This window comes from Manduca sexta, chromosome 6 (assembly GCF_014839805.1).
Source record: "Manduca sexta isolate Smith_Timp_Sample1 chromosome 6, JHU_Msex_v1.0, whole genome shotgun sequence".
In the NCBI taxonomy this organism is placed as follows: domain Eukaryota; kingdom Metazoa; phylum Arthropoda; class Insecta; order Lepidoptera; family Sphingidae; genus Manduca; species Manduca sexta.
This window is the reverse complement of record NC_051120.1, coordinates 11,576,943-11,602,059: the sequence shown is the minus strand read 5'-3', so window position 1 is coordinate 11,602,059 and position 25,117 is coordinate 11,576,943. Positions and strand designations below refer to the sequence as shown.

Here is a 25,117-nt window from a genome sequence, read left to right as displayed (position 1 = left end):
ATGAAAATATTTATATTGTAGTCATGTTGATCGATTGTATGGAAAAATCTGTTCATATATAATTCATCAGTATTGTCGTAAATGAGCTATTTCCTTCCAACGCACGACAAAAGAATAACAATTGCAATTAACAAGAACAACATTAATTATTGATGTTTGTAAATAAGTGCGTTAGATGCAATTGTTTCCATTTGACTTTAAGATATACCTATAAACTTTGATGCGGAAACCTTTATTGTCCTTTACCGGAGTGACGCACATATGCCTTTATTCCAGAGGATGTGATCCCTATTTTTATACAACCTTAGCAGTTACCCACTGAACTTGATGGGGATACTGAGGACCAGATAGATTGTTGACTGATTGGTATTTGTTTGATCCGAAAATATTTCTTTTTAGTTGACACATAAACCTGCTAATGATGGTCAAGAGTGGATGATTTATGAATGCATTTATGATGTATTCTATATTGTTTCAATATTAAATAAATATATATAAAATTTGACACTATATATCCAAAAACTTTTCACACATTGCGATATTATAGGTTAAGAATAAATTTCACGAATTTAAAATGGAGTCACAGGGATCTAACTATTCAAAGAATTATGTAGAAAACCGCAAAAAATACAATTTTAAACCGAAGGGCCGTACGTCATTACCTCACCGTGTCCGAATCGTTTGACCGTTCACAACAGGTTCAGCATCACACATTCCATAAGCAACACTACACATAACGCAATACTTCATTTTGTTACAAACATTAAATCTTACTATTAAATGCGAAGTTTGATGATATTACGATATTTGTTTGAAATGATGAACGGATTCGGATACATTTTGATACAAGGACTTTATAATAAGCATGGACTTTTATTGTACGATGATTTTAGTTTGAAAATAACACTTATTATGTACCTAGGGATTTTCTGCTTTGTGCCAATTCGGAATCAGGAGTTGTGACCAATAAATAGTAATAGACTTGCTCCTGAACCTATCATAGCTGGCGAAATGTAGTGGCGTTATACGTTACCTTTGAATAGAGCGAATGCATAATAACGTCAGTTCCGTATCACTGTCCCACTGCTAGGCACGGGCCTTCTCTACTAATAAAAGAGAATAGCTCTTAGTCCACCACGCTGACCTAGTGCGGATTGGTAGACTTCACACACCCTCAAGGACATTGATTTAGTCTAATCTGTATTAACTTAACCTACTTTTTTACCCGCAAAATTATGCAGAACAAAGTAGTAAAAATTTTTATTTTGCCAAATAATGAAAATAAATATAGGTATTCTTTGAAATGTCAGAATTGTACCTTACCTAAGAACCGTATATCTGTATAAAAAATATGTTGCGCAATACAATATTACATTAAAAACAACTCCATTCACATAACAATTACAACGAAACTCGGCCGAATAGCATGCGCCCAATATTTAAACAAACACAAACTGTATCCAACCTTATCTCTAAACATTAAAGTTTTAAACCGCGTGTCAGTCCAACCGGGTTGCTCCAGGAAGCGCGCAAGAGTCCAGAATTCTAAAATAGACAGTTATGCCGCGAAATTGGGTGAAACGGCTGGTGACAGTTTTAGAACGAAAGCACGTTGCATTATAAGTGGATGGGGCAAGGGAATAATGTAGGGAATGATTTCATAGATAAACATAGACTATTTTGTATAATGGAATGTGAAGAGGGGAAAATCAGATCTTTATAAATGACCTTTACTGGTGGTAGGTCTATCATATGTGAGAGTACGCCTGGGTAGGTACCACCGCAATGCCTATTTCTGCCGCCAAGCAGCAGTAGTCACCGTTATGTTACGATTTGAAGGATATTGTAGCCAGTGTAACTACTGGACATAATAAGACTTAACATCTCATGTCGCAGGATGGCGAGCGCAGTGGAATACCAAACGATACTTTGTAATTCAAGGTGTTGGATGGTGTTTCTACTGTTTGTAGTCGGATCACTTACAATCAGGCGAACGGCAAGCTCGTCTCGTCATTCGAAGTAATAAAGAAACAAGGCTTCCTCTTCAAAAGTACCCTTGTATGTATGTAATAACAAATTACAGAAGATGTCAAAACATTAAATACATAAACTATTCCAATACACACGAAAGCCGGAAGCTCAGAGCGGAAACCGAACGTTTCGCGACGGACAGAAATATAAATGGACCGAATTTAACACTAAGGACCAACGTGTTGCATAGGGTTGTCAGCACAAACAATTAAACTTAAATAGCAAGATCAGTAACATAGGGGAAAATAAGCCGAATGTAAAATGGAAGGACCGCTCCTTGACGTAAATATTTCGTTCGGGTTAGTATGTCGTGCGACAAAAATTCTAGTGGGTATAACCTACATGCCTAATATCATGTATTATACATTAAATAACTAACTATTTATAACCGAATGCAAAAACCTTACGCCTCTGAATTCACGGTCCATGGACATTGAACATTGACTTTAGAAAAAAGCAAAAAAACGTAGATTTAATGAACTAGCTTTTATTTGCGAATTCGCTCGCATCAAAGAGATTTTCCCGGCATCAAAAGTAGCTTATATCCTTCCCGCATTCTTAAAGTATGTCCATACAAAATTTCATCGCAATCCATTCTATACTTTTTTTAATTTATCACATTCAAACAGACAGACACGGCAAGGGACTTTGTTTTATAATTACGTAAGGATTATCTTTAACTTACACTGTTAAAATTCGGTTTAAAATATATCGTAAGCAGTACTAAGTGTTGAAGGAAGTAACATCTAATATCTCAAGGTGACGAACAATACGATGTCACGTAAAACTTGTCATTCAAAGGTCTAAATGTGATTGCATAGGATCATTATTGGCTTTTGATTTGAAACTTTTATTCTATAGTATAAAAAAACAAACCAAAATCTAGAAAAACAATATAAGTATGTTCATTACGAAGTAAAAACAAAAGAATCTTCACAAAAAAAAACCAAAAAACAGCACACTCATCGCATAAACATTATTCTAAAACATAATCGCTTTGAAATTTAAATATCACTCAATAAGATTCATAGACAAGAGGCCCCGTTAGGAACGGTTCCCGGGCCTTTTTTGGTGTTGGCAACATCGACTGCTGTCAGTTATCTATGGGAACCCATGGGTAATAAAGATAATTGAAAAAAGAATATGTTACTATAGCATAAAATCAAATTTGATTTGTTGATTATAATCATCGTAGAATAAGCAAATAATTTAAGCAGATTCTGCATATCATTGTCTTGGATCGATATAAAAGACCAAAAATTATCTACAAGTTTTTTTTATAAAAAAATTTAAGCACCCTGTACTATATTAGTAAAATAATTGTTTTATAAGTTCCAGATGTACATAGTTTTATCTAATTATGAAAATGTAAATATTCAATTACAAACCTGAAAAGCAATAATTATTATGACTTAGTAAAATCTTTGATATATTAGGATGATTATTCTTTATAGATTTGCGTCCAATTTTTCGAGCTACGATAAAAAAAAACTCATAAAACATTACCGGCAACCCTAATCCTGCGTGTAGATCAAAGTTGCGTACGCGCACCGAATTTTTTTAATCACTTCGCCTTTGTGACTACTTATCGAATTTTTCGTAAACTTATTCGTGATATTTTATAAATTTCTTTCATAATAGTCATAATGAGGTGATGTAGACACTTATAAGCCTATAAAAGATGGTATTACATTTTGATACAGGTAACCCTTTGTCTCGACAGACTATTCCATTCCTAACTAAACTTAAATATAATATAATGTTTGGTTGCAAAAATGACCCAAACCACCTCGAAATAAAATTGTATTAATGTTCTTTTGCTAATTAATTAGGTAGTATAAAACGGCATTTAATAAAGAAATTACATTTCTTGCACAGGTCTTATAGAAAATTTAATCTTATGCCATTGGCAATAATTTTTATGATCAACTTAAGTCTGATGAATAGATTTGTTCCTTTTCATTAACGTCCGTCCATTTAATAACAAACAGATAAAAGATTTAATAATACATAGTAAATACAGTGTTGGATTAATTTTATTATCCTATTACCACATCACATATTAATAAGATAGCGCCGCTATTTAAGTATTCACGCCTGCAAAGTGATTGCAATTTAAACAACATTATTATACTAAGTAGAGATGACTGCATGAATGCCCTTTGTATTAATTAGTGGATTCTTGGTGGTAGGTCTCTCGTATGGAAGAGTCAGCCTGAGTAGATAGAACCGCTATTATATTAAAGTTTGAAGGGCATTGTAGATAGTAATAGGATAGTTTATTAAAATAGATTTATCAAAAATGTATTTCATCTAAAATCGAACGAAAAAAGAATTTTCAAAATCCAGGCTGTAATAAATAAGTAACAAACCTTTAAAATTTGGTAAAAGGGGTTGCTGTCAATTTATAGTAATAACAAACAGTGACGTCACCGTATGTCACCGGCCATACCATACATACGTGAGAAAGAGATAGTGAGATGACTCTACCATGCCTCTACATTTATTCACAATATTTCAAATATGCATAACTGCTTAATATTTTACCACATTCGATGCTAATTTCACATCATTTCTTTTTCATATTTTCTGGTACATATGAAATAATGTTTAAAATTAAGCTTACGATACTACTGTATTACTGGACATTATGGAGCTGAACATCCAATATCTTAAAGATCACAACGCAGTCTCGCATTACCTACTTTAATGTGTACATTTACTAAGGTCACCGCACCCACCGTGATCTTAACTACTAAAGTATAAGTTTCTCACGAAAATGTAAAGAAATCGGCCACTATAATCAGTCAAAACTAAATCTTCAATTTAATCGACATCTTAAAAATGCATTATCGATACCAAACCGGTAGCAATAGGCACAAAGTTCAAAATATTTCAAATATGCTTACTTAACTGCTTAATTTTTCAACCAAATTTGATGTTAAAATCACAGAATTTTATTTTTGTTTTATTTTCTGGTACATATGAATTAATGTGCAAAATTAAACTTACGATACTACCATATTACTGGATATTAGGCAGCTGTACATCAAATTTCTTAAAGATCACAATGCAGTCTCGCATTGCCTACTTTAATGACTACATTACTAAGGTCACCGCACCCACCGTGATCTCAACTACTAAAGTATAAGTTTCTCACGAAAATGTAAAAAAATCGGCCACTATAATAAGTCAAATACAAATCTTCAATTTAATCGACATCTTAAAAATGCATTATCGATATCAAACCGGTAGCAATAGTCACAAAGTTCAAAACGTCAACTGGTCGACTTTCGTAACCCCATTCCGAGCCGTGACCCTAAAATTCAATGGGGTTTATGAAAATAAATGAATAATACATGCCCTTTGGACATGTCCAAACAAATTTTGATCGTACACATCAATTTACATTACCATCTTTATTATCTGTATGACAGAGGTTTAGATGAACGTGCTATCGACCTGTAGTGTGCACAGTTTAGCTACATTTATATTAACTTAGTGAAACTAGTTTTCGGACTTTACAGGGGTTTTGATATTTAAATTTTCCCCCAACACTACTGAAATTAAAAACAAAACATCCAAATTTCTATAGAGAAGATGGTTGGAAACTTACACATGCTCATAGATACATTTAATTAATTCGGAGCCTAAAAGACCAGCTACCAGGTTTGAAGAGACTGTGAGCTGATTCTGCATAGCTCGGACCGTCAACAGATAATTGTATAATTGTAAAATGTAGGTAGATAATAACTTGACTTTTCGCACGACTAACACCTCAGTCCGCCCCGTGACCATGAAGGCTGGAAAGTCTTCGGAACGTCAGGAGAAAATTATAATACTTTTTGTATCACGGCGATAAAATCCGAAAACTAATTTTATTTCGATGCAGCATTCACGTAAAAAAAGAAATCATTATTAACAACGTACTTATAAACAGTATTTTAGGTAAGGTAATTACTAAGAATTATAAAACATAACGTCTAATATCTCAAGGTGACCAGCGTAGCGTAGTAGCGTACTCTGTAATTCAATTGTCAAATGAAGGTGCTTAAGTAACGTCGCTTAGGACTCTTACCAACAAACCAATTCAGTTATTTCATAATTCAATTGTACGAAAACAAAAAGATTTTTTTTTAAATCTATCAGTTAATTTTTCTTTAAGACATTCAAGGTTAAGGGCTTTTGTAGGAATATCAAAAATGGTTTGGAATTTTGGAATCCCTTAATAACATCAGTATACATAGTAATATCGAATCGTCCATAACTTGGTATAAATGCTAAGAATAACGTAGAACAGGACACGACCCATTCATTTAGGGTGTTAGGCACTTCGCAATTTGGTCGGATAGTAATAAAACCCGTTTGGTAGGACCATTGTAAGGCGCCGAAGCTTAGTATGGGAATTCTAAACTTGGTACTGACTTATAGATACTGTACTGATATATGTAAAAGGCTGTCTGGCTGAAAACAATTTAATACTGGCCATTGTAGAATTATAAAATTTTAAACCTATGTAAAGGGATTTGGAATCTTGCATTGTCCTTATTCAAAGAAATGCAGGCAGCTTCTACGGATCCGTCTGGAAATCTTTAGGGCCTATGTTTTTTTCGGGCACGCTAACGTGACACCATTGCACCTGATGATAAATGGAGTAGGGTCCAATAGAATGTTGGCTGACGAAAGATGATTACCTCTCGGCAGTCGACACAATTATGCCGGCCTGTTGGAACCGTATATACACAGGCTGATACCGGAACGCGACACACTTACATGGGCCAGTATAGTGGGTTTTCACATGTACGGTGGTCTCTGTCCGGGCGGATATAAAATATATCCTACCTCCAAGAAAATATAAATACCCTAAAGATTTTCTGATCTGACCACAAGGTCAGCAGTGGACCTCCTATAGCTGATAATGATGATAAAAAATAAGAAAACTTGATAAAATGGCTACCTAAATTTTCCAAACCAATAATGTACAAAATAAGAGATGGACACTCCAGTAAAAAAAATCGAATGTTTATAATAAAATAAAAACATTGCGGATTATCTATGAATCATGTTTATTGATGCAATTGGTAATTTAGTGTTTGAAACTACAAAAACACCTTTGATGACCTCTGAACAACAAAAAATATCACGAAGAAGCTTAATGTTCGGAATTATCGGCTTTTAATATATAGTTTGGTGCAAATAAGCCGTCACTATAGATTTATTGGTTTATTTCCGTGTACCCAAACCATAAGCATTTTATTACGCACTCATGTCTCATCACTCCAAAGGATCAACCAGAAATCCTAGTATGACCACACATTCCGTCGTTTCAATAAACAATTCAAATCGATCTATCGCGCAAAAGGACCAATCAATTCAGTTCAATTTTTAGATTGTGACTCTATCACTGAAAATGGACCAATCAGGGGAAAGTATTTTTGACATTCTCAGATATGATTTCTTTTGGATTAGTTTGTTCCCAGCGTCGAATCTAAAAGATCGTTTTTTGAAAATAGCCGTCAGTCGAATTTATAGTGATCAGCTGTCACAATACTACATGACGGGGTAACACATCTTACGTAGGATATTACTGACTTTACACAGGTTAAAATGCCTCTTTAGTTCATTATTTTGTCTCCAGCTTTGCTATGGAGGGAAGTGGGCAATTAGTATTTCCAACTCCTCCCTATCTTTCTGTTTGATAAATTTCGTTGCGGGATAAAGACAAGTTAGTTTTCCCTGAGACTCGCCGAGCTTCACCGCTCGGTGTCATAAAATGCGTGCAACTGCTGATCCTGACTTACAGGAGTTGTAGTGGTGTGTGTGAGGGCGGAAACGCCTTTCTCGCTTTTTATCCCCGAAGATGTAAATAGAGACGCAACTCGCACATATATATTACGCCATACGTATTCCGTCTCACGTGATAGGGGAATGAGGATATCGCGATTTATGGAATGTGCATGACGCGGTTAGTATACACTATACATATAATAGCGGTTGGTAGGCTAAATGACTTAAGCGACATATTTTTAGAAAATTGAGACTAGCTTCAAAAAACGTAGAAAAATTTACCGATTCTAAATATACATAAAACTCAATGTCGCTTAACCAAATTCACCTGGCAACCGTCGATACTTATTAAGTATATTTTAAACGCCATAGCCATATAAAATAAATATTAAGTATTGCTAACTAGTATCTTTTAAAAAATGATTATTACCAAGGAAATCTACAGCAAGAAACAGGATAAATCAATATTATAAGTCGACATAGTAACTTTCCAGTTCCGAGAATTCCGTTCCAAACGCCTCATAGACAATGATACAAATTTATTCACAATTTGAAGTAACTACAGAACGATACGTCACGCGGCACTGCGCCACTAGTTTTTGCTCGCTAGTTGAATTTTAAATAGATATAAAAAATATGACTACAATCACAAGATTAGCCGGTGTTAACGATAAGAAGTCTAGTAATAAAACTATAGTATCTTGGGAGTAATGAATACGTAATTCTAGTAGAAAGGAAATTGATATTGTCTTTTAGTACGGAATTGGTGTAATAATGAGTAATAATGTAAGCCCCGTGATAAGTTGATCCAAATCATGTCATAAACCTACAAACGCCTTAATTAGGGGTAGATAGAAGCGCAACTGAAGCCCGCACTTTCCGCCATACGTTTTCCGTCCCATAATATAATAGGAAAAGAGCCTATATATCGGTCACGAATTCGACTCCGGGCTGATATCACTTTTCTGGACCCGGGATCGAACCTCAGCGCTGCAGTCGTACCGTAATACAACTACGCTACCGAGGCTGTCATAAAAATCATCTTACAAACTTCATATTAATACCATCTTACAAACTTCATATTAATTATTAGGACTAACGCCAAGTCTTTCCTTCAAACTGAAATAAACAAATTCAAACTTTTATAATTTAATAACTACTGAACGATATCGATGATTTTTCGACTGAATTCTCATCTCTGCCTACAAAACTATAATAAATATTCAAAGAAAACATGTTAATTTCGCGAACAACAACCTTTTAATCCGAGGCTGACTATTTACAAGTCATTGATATTAAAGATAAATAAATTATCACATAATTATTATACAATATAATAACGTAATCTTAGATAGTTGAGGAATGTGAGAATACAGGAAAAACTAGTTTAAAAATACTTTTGAATTTTTTTTAATCCTCATTAGGCCAGGGTGAGACGTTCGATCATGCTTTGTATTTTCTTTATTATTTAATTAATCAGCTATAAGTAAGCAATAATCTGTACATATAATAAAATTGTAACAATCTGATGTCTGTACATTATAGATATTGAAGAAAAGCTAATATGGGGGTCTTTTTTAGACCAACGGAAGTCAAAACATGTTTTTTAATTTATGTTTTTCTGTATGTTTATACCAGCATCACACAAAAACTGCATGGAAATTAATGCAGTTTTCACCAATGTATTGCTAGAAGTCTAATTTAAAATTTGGCTCCATTTTATCCCGGACAAACATTTCACGCGGGCGGAGTCACGAGTAAAAGCTATTTGTTACTAAATATCATAGTCATATTATACATTAAAAAAATAATTTAGTTATTAAAAGATGTTTAAACTAACTTTACAAACAATACTTTGTGATTCAAGGTGTTGAATAGTGTTTCTACTGTTTATGGGTAGTTGTATCGCTTAACTTCAGGTGAACAGCAAGCTCGTCTCGTCATTCAAAGCAATAAAACAATAAAAATAATATGGTTGTCAAAACTGCACACAGTCCTATCATGATGGCATTCCGCTAGATCCTAAAGATGGGACAAGGTAACACGCCATATGTATTCAATTAAAAAATCCACTCTAGTCCAATGCCGATTTTTTTTGAATTCATTTGTTTACATGAAAGATATCTAGGGCTCATATTTCTTAAGAAACAATAAATAAATACGTTATTAAATATTAAACCACACAATCCTTTTCTATTTCTAACATTTTATAATAACGATTCCTTGTTTCTTAAAAGTTTTACGATGGCGAATATGTATAAAACAAAAAATTCGCAAATCCTAATCTGCTTCATACATGGCAATGACCTCAAACTTGAGGTTAACTCCGAAACAACGACCAACGGTATCAGCCGGACCTAACTAAACGTAATCATTATGCTAGTTAACAACTAAACAAACTCAATAAAACTTGGTCTATAATTCCAGATTTTTTCCGAAAATTTTTTAGAACACACTTATTAGAAAATCATAGCTCAGTTTTTTTTTTGTATGGGCATGGCAAAGTGGCTCGATGGTAAGTGGAGTCCAGTCCAATAAATGTCAACTGACGAGAGATGATTACCCCTCGGCACTTGATACAATTATGCCGGCCTGTTTGAACCGGATATACACAAGCTGACCCCGGAAGGGGCACACTTGCGGGGGACAATATAGCGGATTTTAACACCCTGTATACAGTGGTCGCTATACTGTAAGTGGAGTCTGTGTGGTGGTCAGTACTTAAAAAACTATACGAACAGACTTTTGTAACACTTGGTGTTATTCCAGATAGTTCCTAAATATAGAGCACACATATTGTCGCTTAGCAAACAATGCCTCATAAGTCAAAATTTTAAATCGATTAAACTTCATGCATTAATTACTCGAGCACTAACCCACTCAGCGAATACTAAAGAAATATAATATATGGTTACAATCCTACACTTCAAATCTTATATTCACTGCTGTTCTTTCTCATTTTGATAATGATACATTTTAACTCGATTCAAAACTAAAAAAGAACGGGGAGTTATTAGATAAGCGACGATATTGGTAAATTATTGCCAGGACTATTATAACTAATGCATTAACAGAACTAAATCCAAACAGACGTCAAGTAACCGTCCAATAGTTTAAAAATAACTCAGTAGGGATTATAATAACACTCGAAGATCCTGAGTCATGTGTCTCATTCGTCACTTTAATTCCAAGTCAAATGCCATTGAGCGTGATACAGCTCTAATACAGCTTGATATTCTTCTGCTATTTCAAAGAACGCTCCGTTCAGTTGTTTTGTTTCTTCTATATTATCTTCTTAAGAGGATCTAATAAATTCCTTCCCAATTCTTAAACGTGTTAGTGTTCGTTTGGCATTGTAATTTGTAGGTGTTAGTACTTGGTATATTAGGTAGCATTAGATGACGACTTATAGTATTTTTACGTTCTGTTGAAATTTTATCATGTGTTTTTTCATTCATTTTCTATAAAACCTTTGCGTTTATGATTATTGGACTAAAAGATTAAGCGGATATTTAATCTTCTTGGTTTTGCGTTCTAATATTAGAACCTGAATTTATTATTTTTTTTTACTAAGAGGCTCAAGTCTTCTATATTAATGTGATATTCTTTAAAAATAGTCTTGGACATCTGTATGCTACTTAAAGCTATAACGTCGTTTTATTAAGTATCCTACGCAGTTATAGCTCTACATGACATTCTATTGAATATTGTTAATTTATAAATACGGTTTCATCGTTTTTATATTTGGTATAAACTATACAACCTCCAACATTATTTTAGGTAATTTTCTTAGTTATGCATTAAACAGATATACATACCTACGAAATAATTCTTGTAAAAAAAAATAATTTTGTCTGATCATGGATTAAGTCATTTTTTTGCAAAGATAAACCAAACATATTGAGTAGGTTCTAATTCAATTACATTAATAACTATGGAAATGGTAATATTTAAGATTTTAAAACTTAAATATTACCTAAATTTATTAGAAATAAGTTATACCATTAGATAGAGATATTAATCGCTGCATTATATTATTTAATTGACTATATTAGTCCGTAATGTATTATGAATAAAAACACATATAAGGACTAATAAACTCTATTAAATAATACAAGAGAATAATTCATGAAGGATCTAACAAAGCAATTCTGTATGACATAATAATCTTTATTAGATTTTGCAAAACTGAATACTTGGTTTCCATGTATATCAATGGAGACAATCATTATTTATTCTTAGCTAATTTAACTCTTTCTTAATCTAAATACGTTAAGCCATCAACCAAGACAAAGAGCATCCAAAATTCCACAATAAATTTAAAAAACAACCGTTATTTCTCGGAACAGATAAAGCATTTAAAAAGTGTTATCCTAATCAATCAAAAGCAAAATAGCCGATTCTAAAAATCACACCGATTATCTACAGATAATTGGTATTTTACAAACATCTGTTGTTAAAAATGTTAGTCCAAAAAGCGAGTCCTCAAGGTAAACGATTTACTTGCCGAAAACCTAAATTTATGCGTGCCTTGAAACGACGAACCAAAACTAATTTGTTCTGTTAAATTGAAAACACTTTACACGTAAACTGTATTTTGTAATACAATGAAACATACTTAAAACAGTCGACTGTCATACAATTATCGAACTTTTGGTGCACAAAACTCGCGGAATATGACGCTGCGTCGATACAAGCGACGTGTGAACGCGCCGAGCGTCGTTTGCGTACTGAAGAGTAAAGTTTGCTATGTCCTTCTACTTTCACTGCGTGCGATAATATATGAACCAACTGTATTAAAATAACCTAACTAACTTAGTGTTATGAGAGCGGGCTGTATTATACAATTTGGTCGTGTAATAACTGTCAAACAGTGGTCCTTTGAGGCGCGGCGCAGTGTTCTTGCATAACCGCCATGTTTACTTGATTTTGTTTAGAATTTTCCTATTGTTTTAAGATTTTTATCAAACGTTTACCTTGTTCTTAATTTTTGTTATGTTTTTGCAAATATTTGTACATTATTACTGTGTATTGTGATAGTGTCGTAATTTGTTAGCCATTGTTTTGTTTTTAATTTGCAATTTTTTCTCAACCCACACAATTTGACTTGGCTGATTTAAAATTGGTTACGAACGGCGTCACTATATTTTTCAAAAACTGAAGAGATATAAGAGGAAAAGAGGCCCAGATAAGAGAATAAATTCGCTCTGGCCTGCATTCAGCATAAATGATACATTTAGAATTTGGAAAACATGGCTGCCATTAAATCAAACGACTTGTTCCAATTTTTAAAAATGAATGTTGCCATTCTATTTCTGTTGCCTTCATATTTTAATGTATCATTAGGTTAAGAAATTCTTGTAAGCATACAATAGCAAAGTAAGACATAGTATAAGACAGTAACATTAATTATTCAGAATAGACGCAGTTGCAGTTAATTTAGTATGAAAACAACCTTGCTAATGTTGACTTAGCTGTAAGGAACAATGGTTGTGCACACTTGAATATTAAGGAAACATTATCTACTAGTCCTCCTTACATGAGTATTTATTTATTAAAGCAGGGATGATAATGAAGTTTGAATTCGATTTTTTCGAGCATGGCCGACTATATTTTACCAGAGAATTAAGTGTAAAATATGACATTACAAAGGTTTGTAATGATGTTTCGTTTAGATATCAGTAATAAAGAAACGCAAAAACCGCGTCGTGGTTAAGTGAACATGTCATAACTAGACCATATCCCGTATAATCATTAATACAACACTTTTCATACTTCTTAGTAAAATAGGACTTAAATTCCGACTTTTTAGTCTAAATATACCTAGAGTCGAACTAAAGATGGAGCATCTCTTGATCATAACCATATTTTCCCTATTAAACTAAATAAGCACAAGCTTCTTCTGGGTCCACAATCAAAAAAAAATTGATAAGTGATAGAATCATTTTGTTGACGATTAATGTCTACAGCACGAATGGGTCGATTCTACAGGAGACTCTACTATCTCACAGAAAACCAATATGAGTTGATAGCTTGCTATTACTTTTAAAATGCTAAGCGAGATATCCAAAGACTTGAACAACTCTCATCTCATCTTTTTCTCTACTCTAAACCTGCAGAGACTTCATGATTCTTCTAATATTGTGGGGATTTAAAGGTGGAGAATTCATCATGAAGCGTTTATTTATTTTTCGGCATATAATATAAGCTCTGTTTACACTGTCTCACTCCTGGTTACGAGCTTCTCTACTACGAGAGGGTTTAGGCCTTACTCCACCACATTGGTGTAGCACAGAATAGCAGCTTTTATTAAATGATTTCTTATGTTTACACGAATGTTGTATATAACACTACTTACAATTTTTTTTCGTGATAATTTGTTTAATTTTTACTTCGGCCATTTCAAACATCCAAATTTTTACGTCGAGTTCTTAGCTATGTAGCCTACCTCACCATATTTTTCTTCACGTTTACGGGCTATGCAATACACCTTTCCAAAAAGAGCTTCTATAGCGAGGTTAATGGACCCGGTGGCGACTATCCCGTCTGGATCAAAATATGTCCATACATCTTCCCATCAGTAAGTGTACGCCTATTAACTAAGATCTAAGCTGATACGGAACTACTATCTTTCCTCGCGATTCCATCCGCGATTTTCTTTAAATAAATTATTAATTCTTTAGGGATAGTGTTTCTTTCTATAGCACTATATCTACACACTTCAATTATCTATATTATGTTTGGTGTAATTGATATGAACAAAAGATTTATTTGCAAAGGTTTTTTTTCACGCATACCTTTTATCCAAAATAGGAGACAATGACGCAACTCGTAGGTACCCACTTTTCGCTTTGTGTATTCCATCCCATAATGTGATAGGGGGCGAGCTTATCGCCAAATCGAGCACACATTACAGAATCCAGGCTGATAGTGTACAGAAAACCGTTATAACACATTGACCATAAGGATTCGAACACAGAACGACAGAGCGGTAACCGTACTCAACAAATAATACAACCACACTGGTGGTAGGTCTCTCATATGTGAGAGTAGGTAGGTACCACCGCAATGTCTATTTCTGTCGCCAAGCAGTATTGTGTATTCACTGTTATGTTCCGGTTTGAAGGACATTGTAGCCAGTGCAACTACTGGACATAATGAGACTTGCGAATGTACTTTGTAATTCAAGGTGTTGGATGGTGTTTCTACTGTTTATTGGCAGTCGTAGCAGGCGAATGACAAGCTCGTCTAGTCCTTTGAAGCAATAACAAAAAAAAACTTCGCCACTAAGACCTCCTTTCTTTACATATATTTTTCCATCCTTTAACATGGTACCTAAACATCTTTTCAATATTTCCAGCCTATTTCTTACATACAAACGTTTCTCCGCAACATTAGTGTAGATTTGTTAATTCTTTTGCCGCCCTGTAATTTTTCTGTTTGCCCCAATCGAACTCAGTCAAAGAACTTATTGTCGTCGTAAAATCGGCAATATAATTAAAATTTTATTGCGTTTTTATTGTCTCAATTGGAGTTATGGGTTTACGTATAAAGATGATATTGTTTTACGTTGCCATTTCGGTCGCTTAGAGGATATACAGAATTATATATTATTAGGCTGCGTACGCTATAACTTTATAATTTTTCCTTGTTTTAGCAACATTTTTCATTGGTGCTCCGCTCCTATTTGTCACAGCGTGATGTTATATAGCCTATAGCCTTCCTCAACAAATGGGCTATCTAAAATAATATGTTTTTTCAATTCGAAACAGTAGTTCCAGAGATTAACGCGTTCAAACAAACTCATCAGCTTTATGTAATAGTATAGAAGTATTAAATATATTAGTTTAATTTATATATTTCATATCGCTACCTTACTTAATCGTCGGACTAACTAAAATAAGCCGATAGATGATCTCGACATGCATTTATTTAACTCTCAAGAATTCTCAGAGGCTACTTACAGAATTGCCGTGCTTTTTTTATTTTGAAAAACACTTTAAAATCGTTTTTTGCACATAAAAAGAAATTATAATTCTCCTAGAGTCAATTACGCGGAAGGTAAGTGCAAAAATAATTTATAAAAAAAATAAGTTCAAGGCGTAAATATTAACACGCGTGTTAAATTCTTGCCTTTTCCAAACACGGAGTAATGCCACGAGCGGAACCGATCAACAACATTATTTACTACCAACGATATATCGTGTCGGATACGTGTCGTTGCAGTGTCGTATACATTTTTAAATCTTTAAGTCAAAATTAATTTCATTTCATCATCATCATCAGCCGCAGGATATCCACTGCTGAACATAGACCTCCCCCAAAGATTTCCAGATCGACTTATTGGAGGCGGCCCGCATTCAGCGACCTCCTGGTCTGATGAAAATAGACGTTTAATAAATTACAAACCTTTTTTTAAAGTATATTTAAAGGTTTATTCTGGTTAATCTTTACCTAAAAAGGTAATAGAAAAAGTAACCTCAATATCTATATAATTCTTTATTTTTTAAAACTGCAATCATCAATAATAATTAATTTTATGGTAAATAATATAAACAATAAAGTATGTCAATACGTAACACGATAACATAATATAATATTATACAGTTGACACAGGTGTTATTGTAAGCTTGCATTGGTCGAAATAGTCGTACATCAGTCCCAAAGAAGGTTATTTGTATTTGTATTAATTACTATTATATTGTATTTCTTACCATTGAGGTGTATCTCAATCAATATTCCGAGAACGTTGTATACCACGCTATAATATGTATGCATTCGACTATTGGCAGATGTTGTATTCTACCGGCATATCTTACAAGGTATTTAGAGACTAAAATTAAAATGTAATACACAATAACAAAAAATATTGAAGATTATTCATCATATATACGTAACATGCTTTGATTTTGGATACATTTCAAGCTTACCTCATATATAAACTCATAATATACTCGGATATCTGAAAGGGTAAATAAACAACTGTATTTATGCACGTGCCAAGATTAATACGCCGTATAATGTTTTTTTTTATGTCTTGCACGTAGCATGGCCAAAATTACCCCACTGCCCCTTATTGTAAGTGGAATAGGGTCCAATAGAATGTCAACTAATGAGAGATGATTACCCCACGGCAGTTGACACAATTATACCGGCCTTTGGGAACCAGGTATATACAGGCTAATCCCGAAACGACACACTTACGTGGGTCACTGTGGTGGGTTTTATCACCTCGTATACTTTGGTCGCTATCCGGACGGATATAGAATATATTCTACTACCAGCAAAATGTGACGGGGTGTATGTTAACTGTCAACTTAAAAAAATAGGAATGAAACATTTCCGTAAAACGTTTATTGTTTCAAAATTGAAATCTAGGATCTTCATAAATTCAGACTTTATTACTACTGTACTAAAGGCTACGAGAGCTACTTCATTCGCTTAAAGTAACCAAAACGGGATACGATATATCGTCCATTGTAAAGAGGAGCACATTACCCTAATTGTAGAGCGCAGCGCCGGCCCAGCCCTCTGTCATTCATTACATCGACGAGGTGTAATTGTCAGCTGTCACCTTACGCCGCGCAAGGTTACGCCTTTGTCTTTAACGTTTATTTGCAGAATGTGGGATACCTTTTGTTAATTTCATAAATCTCAGTGAAAATTGATTTAAAATAATCGATTATACTCAGTAAGTGCGAAATAAAACCAAGGATATGAGATTGCTGTTTCTATATTTGTTAAGATTTGTAAATTTGCTTATATTACTGTGAAAACTATGTTGTATTTAATTTCTCATTTCGATATAGATTCTCCTGGTCTGACTTTAACAATTTCCGGATGATTTGGATCTCCATTACCTCTTACAACGTACACAGTTCTAACATCTTCGTTTTTATTCTTTTTTACATAAAAATTATGAACATAATCAAATTCATACTCGTCATTATTTACTCTCGTATCTTTAGGGTATTTGTTTGTATTAGATTGATGATATCTATCGTAATTAATTCTTATATCTTGCGGGTATTTATTAAAATTATTAGTCGTATATCTGTTATCATTAATTCTAGGATCTTGTGGATATCTATCATAATTGTTATCTATGAATTTCACATTCTTTTCACGTCTATTATAATCGTAATTAACGGGATTATATGATTGTTGATATGCAGTATTTTGGGAATTTTGATCGGGAAATTTCAAAGTCCTACTTCCTCTATTTGTCTGTTTGTTATCGTAAAAATTGTCATCATCTTCAAATTCATCATCAGGAAATCTCCATTTTGTTCCATCATCGTCATTTATATAATTATTATCAACAGGAGTATAATTAGGTTTGTTTTGGATTCTTTCTTCAGCTCTGTTGAAACCATAGCCATAATCATTTTGGTTCGCGTACAAACTGCCTTGCAGTCCATAACCCTGATGACCAACATTTTGATTATAATTCTGATTGGATCCATTCGGTTGATAAAATCCGTAACCCTGTCCAGAAAGCTGGTTATAGAACTGCTCTAAGTCGTGAGGTCTATCTAGCTGTGGGGCGCTGAAGAACCTGAAGAAGCCTCCGTTGTGGTTGTTGAGGTAGTGAACAAGCTGCTCGGGATCAGTGGGGCAGTAAGGATAGGCATAGCGGCAAGTACCAGTGTTGCCTTTGGACGTCATGCCAAGGAAGACGGCTCGACCGAACACGAAGAGAGGTGAGGACGTGATGCCGTTGTAAGCAGAGAGGAGACTGAAATAATATGTTTTAATTTAATAAAAAGTGAATAGAACATTTTATTTATCTCATCGCGTGAACACTGATTGCAATTTAAAAATTAATTAATACATTTATTTAGTTAAGAATCTTATTGAATTATGCTCGAAATAACATTTTCCATTACGTTTGTATCAAAATGCCCGCTCTATTGGCGATCGTATTTCGTATTGTCCAATTTATATAAAATACACTCATCTACTACCCGTTACACTCCTATTTATGTATAAGCAAATCGTTCACTAATTAATCGTCATCTCCACCAAATTATTGTTGCGTTACCATTACGTTTTAAGTAGAACAAAAATGACTCACGTCAGCAAAGGTTGCAGACCAGTAACAGATTGCAGGAGACTCGAGGATCCGAGAGCTCCACCACCAGCCGCCTCGCACAGCATCCTGGGTACGCACTGCTTATCATCATACAGGGCTGTTGAAGTCAGCGCGCTCAGGACCGAGGAGAATGCTTCGGAGGCAATTGAGGACTTTGGACGGCGACGGCGGGGCCCTGGAAATGATTGAATTAATATAACTTATATTAATATATATTTATATAATATATAATTAATATAACTTAAACTGGAAATGATTGAATTAATAGGTAAAAATTAAAATTTAATTTAATAGGTGATCATTTTTTATGTGAAGTGTGTGTGATCTATGTTTTAAAGACGATAAAACATAAATAATAATTGATGTCATCGATCTGGTGCAATTAGGCTGTGTAATGAGTTTTTACGTCGATTTATAAGTTAGACAACAAAATAAATAAGTTGTTGCCATAATATATAACAATAACACCTCAGCCTTACCATCCGGTGATAAAAACGTGTGCATAATTTATGTTATGCTCTCAGGTTATGCTAAAATTTTAGACTCAAGAGTCTAATTGTTTAAATTTTTAAACACATCAACGCCTGCTTAATTATAATAGCATAATCTATGTCCAACTGACTTTGAACTCCGCCAGGCACTTGAAACCCTGGATTGTAAGGATCAGGTCCTCCTGGATATGCGTCAGCTGGACTGGCATATCCATAACCAGGATTTTGAATAGCCTGGCTCTTAGGCTTCCTGCGACGTCTCCTGCGTTTCTTTTTTTGTTCTTCAGGATTGTAAGATTGGTTACCAAGTTGGTCTTCATTTGGAAACCTTAGAGGTTGGTTTGGATCTTGGTATATAAGGCCATACTGCCGTGCTTCTTCATCAGAAAAATCTTTGTTTGTAGTTATTTCATCTTCGAATTTAAAATTTCTGTAATATTAAACAATATTTTAAAACTTTTATTAATTGTCGCTTTTGCTGTCGCAATTATATAGTGAAATTACCAAAATTCTAATAAATTCCTCCTTTTCTCTTTTCCGGTCTCTTTTAATGTTTAGATAATAAATATTTCGGTGAGATTGCTTGGGTTTAATCAAACCCCTCCATAACCAATTTTAAGTCCCTTTTAATGTTCAGAAAGATTTCGAATATTCATCTGCCAGTTTGGGAGTTCGCAATTCATTTTAGTTAGTTAGTAGTTAGGTATCTACGATATCTCTGAAGGTTTTAGGAGGTATGAAGAGTTATAAGGATTGCGAATAAACGATACGTTACTACTTACGAATGCTTCTTTATAGATCGCTCTTCAATAACATCTTCAGAATTTGAATAGCTTACAACAGTCGTGCTGAGTATTAGTACCAGCAATTTCACCTTGGTAAAAATATTCTGGAAATAAATCATTATTGTATGTATCTTTCCGTTCTAGCAGCATGCTGGCTATGCAAAGGGTAGTCCTAGGTTCAAATTACAGGTCAATCAACATTTAACATGGATTTGCCCTAGACCAGATCATTTGGGAAGAAAGTAAGGCTTATAGCACTTTTTAAAATCTAAACTATATTCTTCTTATAACATGATAAACAAAAATGAAATACCCTATTAGTAGCTTACATTTTGTGAAAATGGAAAACAGGAAGTCGAAATAAACGTTAAAATAGTTAAGTAACCTAATTAACTTTTAGCAACAATGAGGCTTGTTATCAACCGGGAGAAGAACCCGGGACGGCAGGCTCTAATTGATACAGATTCGGTCAGGTGCTAAAATGGTCTAATTTTGAAAATCAGGTCACAAATATACTCTAGGAGGCTTATTACTTTATTTATATTTTCTAAAATAGACATACAGTGTCGTCACAGCCATATCATTACTTACTAGTTTTTACTGTTATAAAAAATAGCCAAGCATTCCTATAACCATCCTATATGTGATAGGTACACCTTCATCCATAATCCTATTTTATTTTTTCATTATAATGATTATTTAGTGATACAAAATTTATAGTTTATTATTAACTGTCCAAAGAAAGAATATTATCAATAATCGCTCTCTCCTTTTTTTCGCATATTAAAATAATCCAGTGATGTGGTAGAGAGAAATATTTGCTATAATATTTTTATAAGGCGCACGATACATTGGAAACACTGTTTAACTAGAAACAATAAATTATACCATCATATTAAAAGGGTATTATAATTAGCTAAAACACATTTTACAAGATTATAAATAGACATGGGAATATTCTGTTCCAGAATGATAAGTTTTAAATGTAATATAAAATAAGTAAATTATGTTCCAAATCTAGGTGTAATGTGACATGTGAATGTCCAATGCTACTTACGATTTAAAACGACTAGTAATTGTACAAAAGCGGAGTTTAGAACTACATGGGTATTAGGCGATGATATTTTAATTATATAACACCATAAAAAAAAACACTAAAAATAATCACGAAATAACACCGAAATAACAAATGATCATAACTTACCATCTTTCCTTCAAGGATGTTCCAAAGAAACTGGCGTATAACGCGAAACTAAGGAGAAATTTCACGTTGGCGGTAGAAAACGTGTGATATCATAGGACGCCATGTTCGGTAACGAGGGTATCTTAAAAGGAAGGTCCTGTTTACTAGAAAGTTATGTCATTTGTTTTTATTATAGGTTTTATGTAATTGGATGATGTAAATACTCAATCGTAACTGCCACGGCAATTCAAAAAACAATAGAAATACTACTCGAAACTTTTTCATACTATTGCACGGGTCCTAGAGGCGAAGACTTTATGGAAAGACTAGTCCAAAAAATTTTAGAAGGGAAAAGAGCTAGAGGCAGATCCATCATTCGCATTTATTTGATCAAAACGACAACAGTTCATGAAACACTACACCAGAGGCGTAAAATGAAAATTTTCCAAAAGGGGACCCGACAAAACATATAGATACTAATTTACATAAATGTGATCTACAATTGGTTCTAGAGCAATGGTAATTAGATTCTACATAAAAGGAAGCTGGAAGGAATCGGGTTATATATGGATCCTTCGCTACTTCTCTACTCGAAACACTACTTGCTCATGAAAATGGAGAAGCTTTAACAGTCCTGGGAACTTCTCCGACTAGAATAACGATATTGAATTTGATTAACTTTCCTTCTATCACTATTGCGAAACCACGACCACTCTAAAAACGCATTACTTTGAACAAAAAACAGTGATTCAATATATTATTCTAAGGCATTAGGTAAAAGTTCAATCTTACTTCGGATTTGTATTCTTGCCGAATATAAACGAAAATACACGAATACGAGTGTAAACAGATTATTCGGGTGTATCCAAATAGTTCGCTAAGTTGTGCGGCGAATCATTCGCTGATAGTGTTTATGAGGCTTTATAATGATCAGAATTCAGGGCAATGGCTCTAATTTGTTTTGTTCCTATATTTAATCGCCGATAAATTCATATTAATTATTACTGTTATCTTACTTATGTAATGGACTAGCTTTTGCTCGCGGCTCTGCCTGCGCAAACTCGTGTGTCCAGATATTTTACCTGGATTATATGGAGCGTGTTTTAGTTAGATGTCTAGCAATACGTCAGTAAAAATTGCATTCAATTCCATACAAACGTTTTTACATAGTGAGAGTACAAACATTCAGATAGACAAAAAATCTACAAACTGTTGTTTTAGTTTCTGTTGCTTACGCCTCATATTACTTTTTTTTCTATATCTATAATGAACGGCCATCGGCTTGTTACAATTTTATTATATTATATAATTAAGATGTTCAAATGTTTATTTGTGAGAAGTAAACGCTGAATCTACTGCATGGATTTCCATCAATGAAGCTACGATACTTAGGGTCCGTTTCACATGCCTTAAGTCAATTTATTTTGACACCTATCGTATTAATCAGTTAATTTAGATAGTATTCATTTCATTACCATTTATTTGTGAGCATAATGACTTTTTTATTTGGTCTGCCTATACATTTACGAGTAGTATTTACTCAGAAGTTATGAAAGAGGCCCTTAGATTATTATAAGTTGCACATGACTTAATTTACGTAAATCATCTGTGACTTTGACATACATTTAAATATGGGCGTAGATGATCTAACGTCATACACAGCAATTACAACTAGCAACTAACCTTCCAGTCACCCACGGGCTGACCCACAAAAATCGTGATCAACAAACAAACAGTCCATTTCACAATGGAGGCATTTAATTAAAACAAAAGCATTGACCTTCGGTTTGACCGGCTCTACCGGTTCTGCCGGTTATCGGTTTGGCAACGGCACGGGACCGGTGATGACTTGATGCATGATCCATGAGTGGTAATGGCTTGGTGGTGTCTCAGTGTTCGTGAAAGCTGAGTTCCGAATTCGATTCCCAGTGCAGTAATGTGTAATTCATACTAAGTGATGATAAACAGACAATATTACTAATGTTAATTACATACACTACGGATATACTATTATCAAACCAAAATAAGGTAAACAGAGGCCCGTGACAGATTTCCTCCTGCAATTATTTTAACTACTAACTATAATGAACATTGGAAAGACGTCTTTAATAATCTGGACAATTCATGTCGTAATCGTAAATACCAGTTAATTGGAAATAAAACTCTTTTTTGGATTTTATCGCGGTTTTTTTAATATTATGATTTTCTCCCGACGTTTCCAAAACTTTGCAGCCTTCATGGTCATAGTTTTTTTTTTTTGCTAAATCATTCAACTCCCGTATATACTTACTATTTATATTGGTATATTAAATAATAACCGACTCTACATACATCTCTGACCCACTATTACAATGTCCTAAGATATATTTGATGTATAAATTGAATTATATTATAAATCACAAGATTCTAATTCTTCAGTGATCGTTTCCAATAAAGATAAAAGGAGAACGATGTATTTTATCTTTTCTATTTTTAACGACATAGTAATTTTTGGAATATAGATAAAAAATAAATTTCTGAGTCTTTTTCAGTAAACATTTCCAATAATCCTATAAAATAAAAGAAGAACGATTTATTGTATTTTTTACCAACATAATAATTATCAACTTAATTTTTGGAAGCTAAGTGAAAATGATAGTGCCAGCCCTAGTGAACCAACGTCATAATAAAAAAAGATATTATTGTGTAAAGCAAGGTTTAGATTAGCTAGAAAATTTGTAAAAGTCCTGCAAGTAATTTTTAAGACAAATCACGGCAAGCTGACATCTGCAAAGAAGTTTGTAAGACTTGCAGCGAGTTAAATGTTTATAAAATTATTGTTAATTGCAGCTAATGTAACCGCATCTAGGAAATCTTGCGCAATATATTGCTGCTTTGCTAGCCTATACTTAGCTATACTGCTAGCCTATACTGTATGTGCGTATAAATACAGTTAGCCACAAAAGTAACTGAACAAATTTAAAATTTAAAATCCATTTTAAACTTTTGTGTTCCTATCGAAAATCGTATTATATTCACTAAAATAAATAACACAGTTTACATTATTTTAGATATAGAAAAAAGAATTCTTCGGTCGAAGGCAATCTGTAAACGCATTTTGAAATATTAAATTTGTTTAGCTACTTTTGTGATCGACTGTGTATAATCTTAAAAAAACTTGTTACAACTTAAAAAATAAAAAATGCGGACTTGCGAGTCGGTTCCTTTGTATTCATTTTAACATCGACTTTAATCAAAATACAATCATAGAAAAACATGCTTATAATTTTTTACTATGATCACCTTCAGATTTTATCTCAGTATTTGCGTGGCTATATGGGAACCAAAATAATCGTATTGCCTACATTCGGTAGAATATACGTCAATGCCTTCATTACTATTCAGACTTTGTATAAAATAAGTTTGAGGAAAAAATTGTATTGTATCTTGACAGTCTCGGAGTTCGAATCCTTGGCTAGGCAGTGATATTGGTTTATGTCGTCATTACCTACCGGGTATTTAATATTTGTGCCCCATATGGCGATACGCACGCCCTCTATCACATCACGGTAATAATCACAGCAAAAAATGGGTACATTAGTTGCTGTATACGCCATGTAAGATAAGGCGTGAGAGAGCGTGCGTAAGAATATTGAGAATTTAAGAATAGTGAATATTGAGTGGATTTTAAAAATATATTTAACATACCTTGCTATTTAGATCAAGCAAGCGATGGATCGTAAAATCTAAACATAATTTCACAACA

The 25,117-nt window shown here is 33.7% G+C and overlaps 2 protein-coding genes across 4 annotated transcripts in view; both read right to left on the bottom strand.

The window, feature by feature from the left end:
- Positions 1 to 12,538, bottom strand: part of LOC115444347 (inverted formin-2) — a 114,115-nt gene extending 101,577 nt beyond the window's left edge. For 2 of the 3 annotated variants that reach the window (XM_037446757.1, XM_037446761.1), the window contains exon 1: positions 12,437 to 12,538. The gene's annotated coding sequence lies outside the window, so the exon portion shown is untranslated. The other variant, XM_037446758.1, reaches the window with a different exon arrangement.
- Positions 12,539 to 17,555: 5,017 nt separating this feature from the next.
- On the bottom strand, positions 17,556 to 21,508 carry LOC115444346. Its single transcript, XM_030170096.2, has 5 exons — positions 21,394 to 21,508; positions 20,187 to 20,293; positions 19,536 to 19,834; positions 18,896 to 19,088; positions 17,556 to 18,556 (listed from the first exon to the last, which is right to left on the bottom strand). The coding sequence occupies exons 1-5, from the start codon at positions 21,394 to 21,396 to the stop codon at positions 17,614 to 17,616; spliced, it is 1,545 nt and encodes a 514-aa protein (XP_030025956.1). The 5' UTR covers positions 21,397 to 21,508; the 3' UTR covers positions 17,556 to 17,613.
- Between the last annotated feature and the right edge of the window lie 3,609 nt (positions 21,509 to 25,117).